Source organism: Onychomys torridus, chromosome 9, assembly GCF_903995425.1.
Source record: "Onychomys torridus chromosome 9, mOncTor1.1, whole genome shotgun sequence".
Lineage (NCBI taxonomy): Eukaryota > Metazoa > Chordata > Mammalia > Rodentia > Cricetidae > Onychomys > Onychomys torridus.
Window position 1 is genome coordinate 44078937 of NC_050451.1, and position 17228 is coordinate 44096164.

The 17228-nt window shown below is 50.1% G+C and overlaps 1 protein-coding gene across 1 annotated transcript; it reads left to right on the forward strand.

Annotated features, from left to right (window-relative positions):
* Nucleotides 1-5478: 5478 nt before the first annotated feature.
* On the forward strand, nucleotides 5479-14716 carry Pck2 (phosphoenolpyruvate carboxykinase 2, mitochondrial). The gene is made up of 10 exons (XM_036199966.1): nucleotides 5479-5687; nucleotides 7884-8132; nucleotides 8970-9154; nucleotides 9240-9443; nucleotides 9802-9989; nucleotides 10302-10464; nucleotides 10649-10867; nucleotides 13435-13572; nucleotides 13792-13887; nucleotides 14089-14716. The coding sequence occupies exons 1-10, from the start codon at nucleotides 5659-5661 to the stop codon at nucleotides 14541-14543; spliced, it is 1926 nt and encodes a 641-aa protein (XP_036055859.1). The 5' UTR covers nucleotides 5479-5658; the 3' UTR covers nucleotides 14544-14716.
* The last annotated feature ends 2512 nt before the right edge of the window (nucleotides 14717-17228 follow it).

Below are 17228 nucleotides of genomic sequence, written 5' to 3' on the forward strand. Positions count from 1 at the left end.
CAGTCCCCTATTACTTTATTATCAATCACTTACTATGACCATTTATATCAAATTTTATCATAGATAGGAACGTGTAAGAAAAATAAAGATGCCTACAGAACTTCAGTGCCTTCTACTGTTGTGTTCTCTCTGTCTCTCTCTGTCTCTCTCTGTGTCTCTCTGTCTCTCTCTGTCTCTCTGTCTCTCTCTCTGTCTCTCTCTGTCTCTCTGTCTCTCTGTCTCTCTCTCTCTCTCTCACACACACACACACACACACACACACACACACACACACACACGCACATTCGGTTTTTTGAGACAGGTTTTCTCTGTGTAGCCCTGGTTGTCCTGGAACTTGTTCTCTAGACCAGGCTGGCTTTGAACTCACAGAGATCTGCCTGTCTCTATGTCCAGAGTACTGGGACTAAAGGCGTGTGCCACCATGCCCAGAGCTACTGTTGTGTTTTCAAGTATCCATCAGGGTTAGTATCTCTCTCAGATAAATTGGTACTGTTCTCAACACTAGCCAGTCTGTGAGATATCCAAGAGATAAACCAATATTGTCCCTAAGAGAGAAAATTAAAAAACAAAACAAAACAAACAAAAAAAAACACACAGAGCAGGGCAAAGCTGGTCACATCCTGCCCCCTGGTAGTACTGTTTGGACACAGTGCCATCTGGTGGAGCAGGCTGAGGTTGTGGGGGACAGGCTGAGGTTTCAGGGAGCAGGCTTAGGTCGGGGAGCAGGCTGAGGTTGGGAGCAGGCTGAGGTTGGGGGACAGGCTGAGGTTGGGGGAACAGGCTGAGGTTGGGGGGAGCAGGCTAAGGTTGGGGGCAGGCTGAAGTTGGGGAGCAGGCTGAGGTTGGGGGAGCAGGCTGAGGTTGGGGGAGCAGGCTGAGGTTGGGGAGCAGACTGAGGTTGGGGAGCAGGCTGAGGTTGGGGAGCAGGCTGAGGTTGGGGAGCAAACAACAGTCATGCAGGAAAATCCTACAGCATACCTTTACTTTGTCTCCCTGAATCTGGAAAGGAAATGGTGGGAAAGAAGAATTGAAAAAATGCAGAACTTGCTACATGCTTTTAATGCCAGCACTCAGGAGGCAAGGCTAGCCCGTTCTACACAGCAAACCTGGGCCAGCCAGGGCCGTATAGTGAGAAACCATCCCCAAAACAAAAAAGAGTGAGGGATCATTCACTCTTTCACTCAGTCATCATTCACCAACTGATCTTCATGTGAGGACACTGGCAGGGGACAGTTAAATTGAGATTCGGTTTATTTAGATTTTTCTTTCTACGAAACAGAGAAAGGGCAGGCAAGAAGGGAGGCAGAGGTGATAACTCCCGATAGTTAGAGGCCAGATTAGGAACTGTAGGCCTAAGACTAGTCTAAGATCCCTAGGAGTCATCTTTTCCCATTTGTCTTTTGAGATTGGGCCTAGCTAACAATAAACCTAGAAAATAGTATATTATGGGATTGCAGTGAAGAAAAAAACCTTGGCAGTTAGAGTAAAAAAGACCTGGAGCCAAGTTCCGTTTCTCCTGCCAATCAGATATGCAGCTTGGAGCAAATGACGAATTCAGTGTCTACATCCACAAGATAAAGTTATTGTGGACTGAATGGACTTGCACGCAGAGCCAGAACCTAGCTAGCACCTACTGTCACGCCGTGAATATCAATCCTTTCTCTTAACTCTCCAAAGTGATTCTCTACACACAGAAGACACATGGGACGTTGAAAAGCACAGTGCCAGGAAGGGCTTGGGAGCTACCACATAAAGCCAGGTGAAAGGGGAGCCCTGCACTCACGTGTGCTATGCACAGATTTAAGAGCAAATGGGGCAGAACAATTCTACAGGTCCTGGTGTCTAGTTAGCTATGGAAGATTAGGGAAAAAATACTGTAGCCTGATTCAGGAACTCTCTGGGGCAACTTGCTCGATGATGGTTCCATTTGCTGAGACAGGGAACCACGGGAGCTAGAGAGCTTGTGAACAAGACGATGTCCTTCAGAAAGTCAAGCAAGCTGATGCCACTGTGAACAGCCTGAGGCCTAAAATGCAGTCGAGGAGTAAGTTGGTGGTGGCAAGGTGACTATGAACAGGGTTTTGATGCAGGGACTATGGGGCAGGACATGGGGGTGGGAGTGGTAAAAGTCTACATTCATGAAATTAAATGCAGATTAAAGTCTGAGTGGGAAGCCCTGGGGACCAGCTATAGACCACCATTAGAGGCCACTATACTCCAGCACAAAACTCTGAGGAGTCAAAAAGAAAATCAAGATTATTTTTATTGAAAGTGGCAGAATCAGCCAGGCGGTGATGGTGCATGCCTTTAATCCCAGCATTCGGGAGGCAGAGGCAGGCGGATCTCTGTGAGTTTGAGGCCAGCCTGGGCTACCAAGTGAGTTCCAGGAAAAAGGCACAAAGCTACACAGAGAAACCCTGTCTCGAAAAACCAAAAAGAAAAAAGAAAAAGAAAGTGGCAGAATCCACTTAAAATTAGCTTAAGTTAGGGTTGGGGATTTAGCTCAGTGGTAGAGCGCTAGCAAGCGCAAGGCCCTGGGTTCGATCCTCAGCTCAAAAAGAAAAAAAAATTAGCTTAAGTTAGAGAGCAAATGTATTCATTCTTGTCGCAAGAACATCGGCTTTCTGCTCCACCTAGAAACAGCCATATCTCCTCCATGAAGTGCTAGCCTAATGCCTGAGATGTGATAGTAAAGGATTTGGCTGTACTAGGCACCTAGTCACCAAGACTGCCTTCAGCTTTAGCAGAGTAGGTATTGTTGACATCAGTGACCCCTTCATTGACCTCAACTGTGTGGTCTACATGTCCCAGTATGATTCTATCCATGGCAAGTTCCATGGTCCCATCCAGGATGAGAATGGGAAATTTGTCTTTAATCTTGCAGGAGTTAGATCCTGCCAACATCAAATGGGTTGATGCTGGTGCCAAGTATGTTGTGGGGTCTCCTGGTGTCTTCACCGTCATGAAGAAGGGTGTGGCCCACTTGAAGGATGGAGCCACAAGGGTCATCATCTCTGCCCTTTAGGTTAATACCTCCCTGCCTGGGACGGGTGTGAACCATGAGAGATACAACAACCCGAGTTTGTCAGCAATGCCTCGTGTACCACAGACTGCTCAGCAACCTCCAGCCCCAAGCCAAAGTCATCCATGAAAACATTCGGGGTCATCAAGGGACTTATGACCACAGTCCATGCTATCACTGTCACCCAGAAGACCTTGGCTGTCCCCCACTCCTGGGAAATCATGGTGTAATGGCCATGAGGCTGCCCCAAACATCATTCCTGCATTTCTGATGCTGCCAAAGCTGTGGACAAGATCATCCCAGAGTTAAACAGGGAGCTCATTAACATGCCCTCTGTGTTCCCACTCCCCCTCTGTGTCCTGGATCTGACATGCTGCCTGGAGAAAACTGCCATTTAGGAAACACCAAGAAGGTGGTGGCCAAGGGTGGTGGTACACCCCTTTAACCCCAGCACTTGGGAGACAGAAGCAGGTGGATCTGCATGCATTCAAGGCCAGCTTGGTCTACATAGTGAGTTCCAGGACTGCCTAGAGAGACCCTGACTCAAGAAAAAAAATAAATAAATAGGTAGATAGATATATAAATAAGAAATAAGAAGGTGGTAAAGCAGGCATTGGAGGGCCCCCTAAAGGGCATCCTGGGCTTATCTGGGGACAAGGCTGTTTCCTGAGACTCTCACAGCAACATCCGTTCTATCTTTGATAGTGGGACCAGCATTGTTCTCAACAACCACTTTGTCAAGGTCATGTCCAGGTATGACAAGGAATTTGGCTACAGCAACAGAGTGGTGGACCTCATGGTCCACATGGCCTCCAAGGAGTAAGAAACTCTGGACCACCTGCCCCAGCATGAACAGGATAGGAAGAGAGAACCCTTCAGCTGCTAAGGAGACCCTGCCTCAACTCAGTCCCCTGCACACGGAGCATCTCCCCTCAGTTTCCATCCCAGAACCTCAGAAGAAGTGGGGACTGAAGAAGGATTTAACAGGGCTGGAGAGATGGCTCAGCAGTTAAAAGCACTGGCTGCTCTTCCAAAGGATCCGGGTTCAATTCCCAGCACCCACATGACAACTCACAACTGTCTGTAACTCCAGTTCAGGGTTCAATTCCCAGCACCCACATGACAGTTCACAACTGTTCCAGGGGACCTGGCATCCTCCCACAGACATACATGCAAAGCCCAAATGTACATAAAAATAAGTTAATAATTTTTTTTTAAGAAGAAGTCTTCAGGATATCTCGGTAAAGTCCACTGTGGGGGTTAGGGAAAAATCTACTGATCTTTATCTCTCATCCCTGCTTCTGGCTCAGGCAGGCTTTGCAGTACCAGCTGACATCCAACAGAACCCAGTTTATATTCTCCCAACTCAGCAATCCAGCAGAAAATGACCTCATCTCCAAAGTTTACAGAAAAAGTCTCAGACAGGGATCTCATGTCCCCATCTCTGAGCATCCGGATTGCTGTGGTCGGAGGGTGGGCCACACAAATTGGCCCTAAGAGAAGCAAGGGCAGACCCACGTGACCTGATGGGTTGCCAAGGGAGGATTCTGTGCAGATGTTCCCCACAGATGTGTTGAGTTTGAAGTGCTTCCACATTTGAATTGTAGATACCCAGCGTCTCAAGATGGAATGTCAAGTTAAGAAATTACTCAAGGACTTTATGATAGTGGCAAGATGAGGGCAGATACGGTTCTTAGGATTGGGGTGGGGAGGACCAAAGGAAAGTCCCTGGGCCTGAAAGATCCCACCCATAGTGCTAGAGAAAACGCCCTTGATAAGAAGCAAGACAAGCTGCAGGTGGTGCTCGCCATTAATCCCAGCACTCAGGAGGCAGAGCCAGACGGATCTCTGAGTTCGAGGCCAGCCTGGTCTACAGAGCAAGATCCAGGGCAGGCACCAAAACTACGCAGAAAAACCCTGTCTCAAAAAACCAAGAGGAGGAGGAGGAGGAGGAGGAGGAGGAGGAGGAGGAGGAGGAGGAGGAGGAGAAAAGAAGAAGAAAAGAAAGAGGAGGAGGAGGAGAAAAGAAGAAGAAGAAAAGAAAGAGGAGGAGGAGGAGGAGGAGAAAGACAAGGACAACAGCTGTTTGTTTTCATTTTTATTTGAGGACTAAGAAAAACTTAGCTTTGCGCCCTGCAAAAGAAAGGCCTAAGGTTAGGAGTGCTCTGGAAAGGCAAAGCCAGTCTCCGAGGTTTTAGACGTCTGGTTATTCTGGGCTCCCGTTCCTGGTCTCATCCCTCATTCGATGTGTCTTGCTTGCTATCTCTAAGGAGCAACAGCCTTCAAAATTACATCAGTAGCCCTGCAGCGTGGCGGGTCGTGGGGCGGAGCCTCGGAGTGGGCGGACCCAAGATGAACTCGAGCCTCCAATGGGGAGAGCAGGCTTGCGGGAATGATGACTGGAGGGCGGAAGCTTCACCGGGCTGATGCCCGGAGCCCTGGCCAGTGAGCGGGCCCACAGACGGGCGAGAGAACCAGCGAGGTTCCGCCCCGGCGCCTGCCCGCCTCCTTTTTAAGCGCCTCCCGCCCAACCTCAGCTCCCTCTGGCTTTGCCACGCTCCTTCCTTCCCCGCCTTCCTTGTCTCCCCCGACTGCGCTGGTTCCTGTGGCCACCCCGCAGCGCCAGCCCAGGTGCCATGGCAGCTATGTACCTCCCCAGCGTGCGGTGAGTGACCCATAGCCCGGGGCCCACTCCGTGCTCCACCACCGGAGCTGCCTCCGCTTGTTTCCCATCCTAGGACGAGACTGGCAGGGCGGCTGTTGACCAGCCTGGGTCTCAGGGGGATGCGTCTCCCTGCCCACCCCCTATCTCCACCCACGCGAGCTCTCCCAGCCTCTTCCTCCTCGCTTGTGCTGTCTTCGGTCTGCCACTCTCAACCTCCTCCCCCTTCTCCTTTGCCTTCCCGAGCCCTGTCTCTGCAAATCCTTTACTTACCAGATGTAATTCTTTCAGACTGGGGCTCCCAGTCCACCCCTCAAGGCTGTGGGGAGCCCTAAGGCCCTGAGGCCAAAGGGCTTGTGGAGCCTTTGGGAGCCCAAGCTCAAAGCTCCCGAAAGAAGGTAGAAGGTAAACATCATTCGCTGCCTCCAGAGAATGGAACCTGGCATGAAGCCCAGCGGAGCCTCGGGGACCTGGGGACTGGGGAGGAAGGGAGGGAAGGAAGATGGGAGAAGGGGTGCAAGTTGCCTTCTTTTTTAACTTGGCCGGCTTCTTCCCCTAGCAGGTCCTGGACCCCAAGCTTGTCCTGGCTGGTTGCCCTCCCACCATACAAGCGGGTCTCTCCTCTGTGTGCCCCCTTCTCCAGGGTCTTTGACACTGAGCCTAAACTGACTCCTTATCTCTCCCACGCAGATTTTACTTGGTCAGTTTATGTGAGTGGTCTGTGAAGGATAGTGAGGCGTCCCTCTTAGAGGCATGCAGGAGGATGGGGGTGGCCCTGGAGGAAGCTGTGCTTCGTATAAGACAACGGGAGACAGATTTCAAAGGAGAGCAGCTTTCAAGACTGCCTTTAAAATTAATTTCTCAGGGAAATGTTCCTGGACAGAAAAGGGTACAAGGAGCCCTGCTTTGCTGGGCCACCAAGCCCCTAAGGCCACACTCAGCATGCTGCCCATTTTGTCTTCTGGAAAACATGCCACCCAGGCCCAAACCCCCACATCCAAGAGCTCCATTTTCTTTGTGATCTGAGTTTCCTGTCCTCATGTTCTGACCAACCCCCAAAGTTCTGTAGGCATGAGGCCTCCAAGGAGAGCCAAGGAGGGCACAGGCTCAAGCCATCGTGGTCTACTGTGGGTTTCTGGCAGGTGAGGCCTTGCATATGAGGAGGGTAACTACCTCTCTTGGCCTTTGCTGTCTTGGGTCCAGACCAATCACAACAGACCCTACTGTCTTCCAGGAGCATAACAGAACAAACAATACAGAATACCCTGCCCTTCTGAAAATCTAGGCAAGGACCCCTAGGCAGTGACATTCAAGTTAAAAAATACTAGGGTTTGGGAATTTAGCTCAGTGGTAGAGCGCTTGCCTAGTAAGTGCAAGGCCCTGGGTTCGATCCTCAGCTCAAAAACAAAAACAAAAACAAAAAACTTAACTAAGCTGGGCAGCGGTGGCGCACACCTTTGATCCCAGCACTTAAGAAGCAGAGGCAGGCGAATCTCAGTAAGTTCAAGGCCAGCCTGGGCTACAAAGTGAGTTCCAGGGCTGTTACACAGAGAAACCTTGTCTCAAAAAACCAAAATAAAATAACAAAAACTTAATTAGCCAATCATTGTTAACCCAGGTGAACAAATGCACTATCTGAACCCCCAACATCAGCTGTCTTTATGCAAGAATCCTAATCTGAAAACCAGGCATTGGAAGAGGGCTCTAAAAACTACGCCCTTTGTTGAGACATTTACACCAAGAAGAAGATAAAAATAACTGCCATTTTAACACAAAAACTGACTGAAAAGAACACTGGTGAGGATTTTTAAATAGCCTTAGGAAGCTCTCATCTGGGCAGGTCCTTGACGCTTGGGCCACAAGGCCCTTGCTTTTTTCTAATCCTGCAGCAGACATAGTAAAACAGGGCATGGACCACACGTGCAGTATCAGCATGCATGCTTCTACAGCCAGATGTGTGCTTTGACGTCTATCTGACCACTGCTTTCCTGGCCAGGAGACACATACCTCATAAAGGCCACAGAGGCAGGTAGTCTGAGCTCGTTCCACATACCGTCTGTAGCCTGGTTGTCGAGGTGCCTACAACCAGATATGCTTCATTCAGTGCCTTCCAGAGCCCGAGCTTCCTCTTCTCCCTCCCCAAAACCTATCTCCCATGATAGTCACTGGATGGCTGCCTCTCTGTTTTGACTCTTACAGGCTTAGCTGGCATGGGTTAAGGCCCACGTGCTGGTCACCACCATGCCGTAGCGTCCAGACCCTGCGTGTGCTCAGTGGAGATCCAGGTCAGCTGCCAGCTGGAGTTCGGGACTTTGTGGAGCGCAGTGCCCGTCTGTGCCAACCAGAGGGCATCCACATCTGTGATGGCACTGAGGCTGAGAACACTGCCACCCTGGCCCTGCTGGAACAGCAGGGTCTCATCCGGAAGCTCCCCAAGTATAAGAACTGGTAAGCCTTGACACCAGCTGCCCCCAAAACAAAGGCCACTGCTCAGGCTGAGGTCTCTTTGGGTTCACCAAGACAAAGATATTTCTAGACAATACCAGTGGAATGAACCAGAATGGGAGCTTCTTGAGGTGAAGCGGGCTAGGAAGTGAATGTTTTCACACTAAATGAAAAAGTTGATACGTGTTTACAAACGGGAGCTCTTGCTTTTGGGGTGAAAGGACCTACTGCCCTCCCTCCCACACACACACTTGATTTAGCACTTCATGAAACATATCTCTACCAGGGGTAGGGGCTCCAAGGCTGGGCCTTGAGGAAAACACCTCTTCACAAGACAAAACCTAAAGGAACTAAAATGTAGTTGGATAAGAAAACATAAGGCAGACAGACCTGGAGCCAAAGTTGGACTTAAAAAGTGAGTTTCACCAGGCAGTGGTGGCCCACGCACGCCTGTAATCCCAGCACTCGCGAGGCAGAGGCAGGCCGATCTCTGTGAGTTCGAGGCCAGCCTGGTCTACAAAGCGAGTTTCAGGACAGCCTCCAAAGCTACAGAGAAACCCTGTCTCAAAAAAACCAAAAAAAAAAAATTTTTTTAAAGTGAGTTTCACCGGGCAGTGGTGGCCCACGCACGCCTTTAATCCCAGCACTCGGGAGGCAGAGGCAGGCCGATCTCCGTGAGTTTGAGGCCAGCCTGGTCTACAGAGTGAGTTCCAGGACAGGTAGAGCTACATGCTGAGACCCTATCTTGAAAAATAAATAAATAAATAACCAAAACAAAGTGAGTCTGAAGATAAGCAAAATCTATTAGACACCATTTCCTGGCAATCCTGTCTCCCCCAGCTGGCTGGCTCGCACAGACCCCAAGGATGTGGCACGGGTAGAGAGCAAGACGGTGATTGTCACTCCTTCGCAGCGGGACACAGTGCCCCTTTTGGCTGGCGGGGCCTGTGGGCAGCTAGGCAACTGGATGTCGCCAGATGAGTTCCAGCAAGCCGTGGATGAGAGATTCCCAGGATGCATGCAGGGTAACAAGTCAGGGACACAGAAGCGGGGCACCGAAGCTATGGCTGGGTTTGGAATCCTTCATCCAAGTGGCACCTTCCTCTGTAGGCCGCACCATGTATGTGCTTCCGTTCAGCATGGGTCCGGTGGGCTCCCCACTGTCCCGAATTGGAGTACAGCTCACTGACTCAGCTTATGTGGTGGCAAGCATGCGTATTATGACCCGCCTGGGAACACCTGTACTTCAGGCCCTAGGAGATGGTGACTTCATCAAGTGTCTACATTCAGTGGGCCAGCCCCTGACTGGGCATGGTGAGTACCTACCCTGTCTAAAGTAGGACACTGAGACCTTCTTGCACTCTGAGGGAACCCCAAATCTTGCCCACCTGCAGAGAAATTGTGGATGTGAATGATTACTCCCCAAGGCCCAGGGAAGCATTCTGGACTGGAGTAACACTGTTTGGAGAACAGTTTACACAAGATTCAGAAGTCAGTCTCCATGTCTGATAAAGGCACAAGAGTTGATGGGTCCTGGAAAGGGGGGCTTAGCTACCCCTGGACACTGTCAGTACTTCCAAGTGTCTTTTGGGTCAATCCTTGATCCCTCCAGTCCCTGACACCCTGGTTTCTGATGCCACTACCAGCAGCACTATGACCCCATTGTCTCCAGGGGATCCTGGGAGCCAGTGGCCATGCAATCCGGAAAAAACCCTGATTGGCCACGTGCCAGACCAGCGGGAGATCGTCTCCTTCGGCAGCGGCTACGGTGGTAACTCCTTGCTGGGCAAGAAGTGCTTTGCCCTGCGCATCGCCTCTCGCCTGGCCAGGGATGAGGGCTGGCTGGCAGAGCACATGCTGGTGAGGGCCTGGTGAGGAACTGAGCAGCTGTGGAGGGCGGGTGGGGGAGTTGGGGAAGCCTTGGCAATCTGCCTCGGCCTTGCTCCTTCCTGCCAGGTGCCAGGTCGGTGAGCCTGAAAGCCTGAAGTGTTAGCTCCAGGCTGCTGAAGACTGCTCCCCTTGCGCTAGAGAAGGGCAGGACACCTGCTTAGTGAATAAACATTAGTGTCCATTCCCCTCTCCCTGCCCCATTCCCTGCTAGCTGTCCTTATCCATACAGACTACGCCCTGACTTTCGGTGACTCCATTCTCTTCTCTTTGTCTCTGACACAGATTTTGGGGATCACCAATCCTGCAGGGAAAAAGCGCTATGTGGCGGCAGCTTTCCCCAGTGCCTGTGGCAAAACCAATCTGGCTATGATGCAGCCAGCCTTGCCAGGCTGGAAAGTCGAGTGTGTGGGGGACGACATCGCCTGGATGAGGTTTGACAGTGAAGGTGAGGGGCTTTTCCTAACAGCCAGCATGGTCCCATACCTCAGTGAGTCCAGCAACCGCAGAAACAAAGCCTTTCTCTATCAGATCTAGGGTCCCCCCCAAAAAAAGAGGGATAGAGAAGGACCTCCTTCAGCCTTACGTCTCAGCTTTTCCTAAAGGCCTTTCCTTTCTTCCACGTTTGGCAGGTCAGCTTCGGGCCATCAACCCTGAGAACGGCTTCTTTGGGGTGGCCCCCGGCACCTCTGCTACCACCAATCCCAATGCAATGGCCACAATCCAGAGTAACACTCTTTTCACCAATGTGGCCGAGACCAGTGATGGCGGTGTGTACTGGGAAGGCATTGACCAGCCTCTTCCACCTGGTGTCACCGTAACCTCCTGGCTGGGAAAGCCCTGGAAACCTGGTATGTGGGGTGAGGAAATTGTGACAGAGGCCCCAGGGTGGATGTGTGTCTGTGTGTTTTGCCTACAAGTGCCTGTGCATCATATGCATGCAGTCAACAGGGCAGCAGATCCCCTGGAACTGGAATTACAGAAGGTTGTAAGCCACCATGTAGATGTTGGGAATCGAACCTGTGTCCTCTGCAAAAGCAGCTATTTCTCCAGCCATAGTAATGCTAGTGATGAAAACCCTCTGCGACCGTAGCCTTTTGTGGTTTCCGGCACCAGGCAAGATCTCAGTTTGTGTCTCTGATCCATTCATCATTGTTTGGGGATCTGGGTAATTACTTAACTTCCCTCAAGTTTTCGACAAGTTTTTCCCAGCAACGGAATGGGGTTTATCATAGTACTCACCTGTTAAGATTATAGGAGGATTAAGTAATACGTAAACGGAGTTTAACATACTATCAAATACATAGCTCTTGTCAATGGTAAATATAAGCTGGGGTTGTGGGGAAGAACTATTTAGAAAACTGTTACAGAGGGAATTGGGCCGGCAACATTTGACCAATTTGGAAAGAAGGAAGTCTGTCTCCTTTGCCTCCTGGCTCCTGCATTCCCCTGCTTATACCAGTGTCTGGAGTTACCCTACCCTTCCATCCCTCGCTATAATCCTTCTACATGAACTTGGGCTAGCACTTCACACTTTCCTGGAGGCTGATTTCCTGACCCTGTCTTTACGGCGGGTGCCTCAGAGACCCATCCCTCCCCACGCCTTGCACTCCCAACAATCACTTTTACTGCCTTCTGCAACTACAGGAAGAGAGCAGAGCAGAGGAAGGGCTTGTGGTCACTGAAGGCCGACTGTGAGCCTTCCAGACGGCCTAGCAGTCAACCCCCTTGTTTGACCAGCCTTTATTTTCTCTAACACCATCATTAAGGCCCCCTCGGTCTCTCTGCCCAACTGAGAAATCCAAAAACAGTAATCTTCCCTGCAGGCCAGTTTCCCAACCCTTTCATCAACTTGGAATTCACTGATATAGCTAGAGAGTCACATGCCCGTCTTCAGTTCCCAGAACCATAAACACCCTGTACTGGGGTCTTAGGCTGGGAGGTGGCAGGGACAGACTTGTTGATCTATGGCTCCCTCACCCCCACTTCCAGCCTGGTCGTCATCTCCCAATGGAGAAAGCACTGTGCCTGTATGGTCCCACAGTGGTGCTCAGCCTTGTGCCACTGACTTGGTTCCTAGCTTCTCTCCAATATATCTGAAGGTGTCAGGTGCTCTGGCTCCTCAGGTTATGTCCCTGATTGAGTTCATGCCCCAACCTACCACTCTCTCGGGGTCTGGGCAGGCCCACAGAAATAACCAAAGTAATGCTAGCTTTAAAATCCATCACTGGGCTAGCATGATGGCTCGGCATGTTGAAGTGCTCAGCACCAGGTCTGATGACCTGAATTCGCTCCCAGGACCCTCGTGGAGGAAGAAGACGGAACACTTGGTCCTCTGACTTCCACATGCACGCCATGGCAACACCTACCCCTATCACAATAAACAAATAAAATGAATATGTAATAAAAGCAATTCCTGTTTGCATTTTGATAGCTCAGGAGATTGTCTTCCCTGGCTTGTTAATGAAAAGCCAATCGCTTGAAACATTGACCTGACATTCTTGGTTTTGCTTTAGGCTTAGGAAAATTAGTCTGGGAAGTATAATCCTGTAGATAAAGTTTCTGGCAAGAATTTTTTTTTTTTTTAAGACAGAGTTTCTCTGTGTAGCTTTGTGCCTTTCCTGGAACTCACTTGGTAGCCCAGGCTGGCCTCGAACTCATAGAGATCTGCCTGGCTCTGCCTCCTGAATGCTGGGATCAAAGGCGTGCGCCACCACCGCCCGGCAAGAAAATTATTGTAACTACATGCCAATATCTAACTCTGCTTCCTTAAGTCTTGGTCAGTGCCAAGTACCCAAAGTGCCCCGTCAGATCCCAATTCCTCTCTCACTGTTGTCTATTATCGATAGCGACATTATCGATTGATGAACAGCCTGATCTTTGTGGGAAGATGTCCTGGATTCCTTCTCCCTTCTTCCTTCCTAAGGTGGGAGGGAAGTAGCTGAGGAAACCAAATGAAACCTTGCAAGGGCTGGAGATGGAGCTCAGAGGCAGAGGACTTGCCTAGGATCCCTGTTGGTTAAAGCGGCGCTGCTCATGGCTGTGGCCGACCGAGGAGTGTGCTGGTTGGCGGAAGAATCACGAGCCATAGTTACCTTTCGAGAGCTTTACTGGGAAAGAGGGGTGAAAGGGAGAGAGAGAAAGGACCAGAGAAACAGAGAGACCACCCAGAGGGAAGAGAGCGGAAAGAGAAAAGGGAGACACACAGAGGGCTCGCCCGCTTTTTAGGCTGGGCCGCCGTCCCAGGCTGATGACATAATTAAGGACAGAATCCTTACATACCCGGGTTAAGCCTCAGCATCTTGAAAGGAAGAAAAATTAAGAGGAAAAAAAAAATGTATCACTGTGTGTGCTCATGTATGTCCATGTTGACAGTGGACGTGACCTTGGAAATGATGGTATTTGCATTCTCTGCCAGGTGACACGGAACCCTGTGCGCATCCAAATTCACGCTTTTGTGTTCCGGCTCGCCAGTGTCCCATCATGGACCCAGCCTGGGAAGCACCAGAGGGTGTCCCTATTGATGCCATCATCTTTGGAGGCCGCAGACCCAAAGGTAAACAGCATGGGGCTCTCTGCCTTTGTAGTAAAAGGCCCAGCTCTGCAGTCAAGCTCCAACCTTCCCCTACTGAAAACTCACGGGACCCCTCACTCTGGACCTCCAGCTGCTGCTGTTTGTCTCCTTCTCCCGTGATGAATGCAAAGTGTGCGGGAGGCATGGGGTCTGAAACTGGAAGAGAGGGGTTGCCTGTAAACCTGTGCATTGGTGTTCTAGGGGTACCTCTGGTGTATGAGGCCTTCAGCTGGCGTCACGGGGTGTTTGTAGGCAGCTCCATGCGCTCTGAGTCCACAGCAGCTGCTGAACACAAAGGTGAATGTCCACCCTCCACCGTTCCCTGCCCTTGCCCACACACTGCTCCCACCTTGACTCCCTATCTCCCATCCCTTCTCTTCACTTTCCCTGCAGATTTCAGAACTGTGCTCTTTTACCCAGCCTCTGCCAGCTGGACTCGGGGTCCCCTTTCCTTCCCTAGAAAGGAAGATTCCTTACCTACCCTCCTTTCTTCCTTAGGAAAGATCATTATGCATGATCCCTTTGCCATGCGGCCTTTTTTCGGCTATAACTTTGGGCACTACCTCCAACACTGGCTGAGCATGGAAGGGCACAGAGGAGCCCGGCTGCCTCGCATCTTCCATGTCAACTGGTTCCGGCGAGATGAAGCAGGCCGCTTCCTGTGGCCAGGTTTCGGGGAGAATGCTCGTGTGCTAGACTGGATCTGCAGGCGATTAGAAGGAGAAGACAGTGCCCAAGAGACTCCCATTGGGCTAGTACCAAAGGAAGGAGCCCTGGATCTCAGTGGCCTCAAAGCAATAGACACCATTCAGCTGTTCTCCATCCCCAAGGACTTCTGGGAACAGGAGGTCCGTGATATTAGGAGCTACCTGACAGAGCAGGTCAACCAGGATCTGCCCAAGGAGGTGTTGGCTGAGCTTGAGGCCCTGGAGGGGCGTGTTCGAAGAATGTGACCTGAGGTTCTAGGTTAGCGACAGCACAGCGCCCCATCTGGGTAGAGAACTCCCAGGCTCTTAGAAAATATGAACAGTTTGACATTAAAACGTCTGAGTGTTGGGAGGCCAGGCCACAGGCCTCCTCCCATGCTGTCTGATAATAAGAGATTTGCATTTATTTTCTACATCTATGTTGTTTCCAACTTCCCATTTGTCTTGATGCTGGCTCACACAGTAAGAACTTTTAGAAGGCATTATTCTTCTGAAGAATGTAGCCTAGTATGGTGATGCACACCTTTGATGCTAGAGGCAGCTTGACCCTGGGGAGTTTGAGACCAGCCTGCCTGGTCTAGATAGCAAGTGCCAGGCCAGCCGGGGCTACATAGTAAAGGCCAGTCTTAAAAAGGGAGGCCAGAGCAGGCTGCTGAGTGGTTAGGGTTAGGTTCTTTGCCCCACACAGACATGCAGAAGCTTGTCTCCATTGTCTTCCCCATTGCTGGTTCTTCCTCTGGTTCCCTCCTGCCTGACTTGAACCAGGAGCCACACTTTCTTTTCTTTGAGCTGAGGATCGAACCCAGGGCCTTGCGCTTGCTAGGCAAGCACTCTACCACTGAGCTAAATCCCCAACCCACCACACTTTCTTTTACTTGAGACAAAGTCTCATGAAGCCCATGCTGGCTTCAAACTCACTGTGCAGCTAAAGATAGGCCTGTCCTCCTGATCCTCCTCTCTCTCCCTTACTGGCAAGTGTGCCTGAAGGCCAGCTAGACAAGGCACTTCAGAGCACCATCTGTGTGCCAGGCACTGTTCCAAGCACGTTATGAAAGTCCCATTGTACAGCTCAAAAATCAGTCAGACTGAGCATAACGGCACATCTTCAATCCTAACACTTGAAGGACCCTGCCACCAAGGCAAGACAACTGTATACATAGTGACCCTGTCTACAAAGAAAACCACAAGCCAAAGATTATCCAGTGAATGGCCCCCATCTTTGTGCATAGGGGCAGCAGGGGGTTATTAAAAAAAAAAAAAGACCTGAAGTTCAGAGGGAACATGTTGGAAAAGGTCTGGGGGAAACAGGAAAGGAGGAGTGGATTTGATCAAAAGACCATTGTGTACACATGAAATTCTCAAAGACTAATAAATGACAAAAATAAGAAAAAAAGGGAAAACCTTCAAACAAAATGGAATTCCTGGACAATCCCTGAGAAGAAATAACTGGGTGAGGAAATGCTGAGTGTTCTCCAAGAAACTGCTGGAACACTGGTCAAGGAAGAAAGGTTTACTAAAGGTCAGAGTGGACCACAAAAAAGAATGCAGCCATGGAATATACTACACATAAAATTACAGCTTGGGGAAGGCTGGTCTTGTCCTAAATTGGCAGAAGTAAGGTCTAACGTTCCTCTGCACTGAAAGATAACAGAATCACACAAGACCTGAAGGGCGGGGTGTGGTGGCACAGGCCTGTAATCCCAGCACGCAGGAGGCAGAGGCAGACTCTCAGAGTTCAAGGCCAGTCTGGTTTACAGAGGAGGCTCCAGGACAGCTAGGGAAGAGACCCTGTCCCAGAAGTACAAAAAAAAGGAACATCACAAGATACCTCATAAATATGCACAATCTTCTGTCAAAGGAAATGGTATGACTTCTAAATATCAGTAAACATACAGTCATCCTCATCTTTGTAACTAGCCAGGGGTAAAAACAATGCCTTCTGCTCCCAGCGGCTCTATCCCTTCAATGTGCCTCTACCTCACAGCGTTGGGATAACTGAGTCAGTGGAGTAAAGCATTCAAAGTAGCAGCGACAACACTCTAGGACAGTTAGCTGTCAGCTCCTCCCGGCTCTGCAGTGATTGGAGTTGGCCCTTTAAGTCTGCATTTAAGAGGAAAAGGAGCAGTGGAAAGAAAATGTAGAAGAGAAATAGATTGAGAACTGGGGCTCTCAAGGAAGGAGGCAGAGAACTGGGACCCCAGATACCTTCCCTGGACTCAAGTACACAGGAGCCTTAAACATGATTTTTGCCAGTAAAATTGGACCTCATGTCAGATAAATAGAACGAGCTTAAGATATTCTGAGTTTTGGTCTCTGCGTGTTTGGAGTTTGTTTGTATGCTTGTTTTAGACAAGGTGTCCTTGGGCCCAGATTGATGTCAAACCTGTTAGAGGAGCTGGCAGTGAATTCCTGACCCTCCTGTGTGTGCCACCGTGCCCAGGCTTGGTGTTAGCTCTGATTCCTTCCCTCCTTCCCTTCCTTTCTTCTTTTCAGTTTTGTTTTATCTGCAGTACTGAGCATTGATCCAGGGCCTCAGGAATGCTAGGCAAGTGATCTACCGCGGACTCATCCCAGGGTTTTGTTTGCTAAGGTAGGTCTCACTGTGCAGCCCTGCCTCCACTGGAACTCTACAACCTCTTGCCTCCCTCCTAAGGACTGCAATTACAGGCATGTGCAACCATGCCCAGCACTGTATGTATTTCATACATAGTTAAATCTATCAATCCACAAATTTCTCCTGTATTCCTTTCTTTTTTCCAAGTTAGCCATTGGAAGAATCTAGCCATGGATGTTCAATTCCTGGATTAACTAATATATTAGGAACTGGGAAGCAGACACACTGGGACTCTGTTTTAAGGGCTGGAATACATTTTATAAAGGAATGCTTCCCTCAGTCTTCTGTTTCATTGCCTGTGACAGTTTGTATGAACA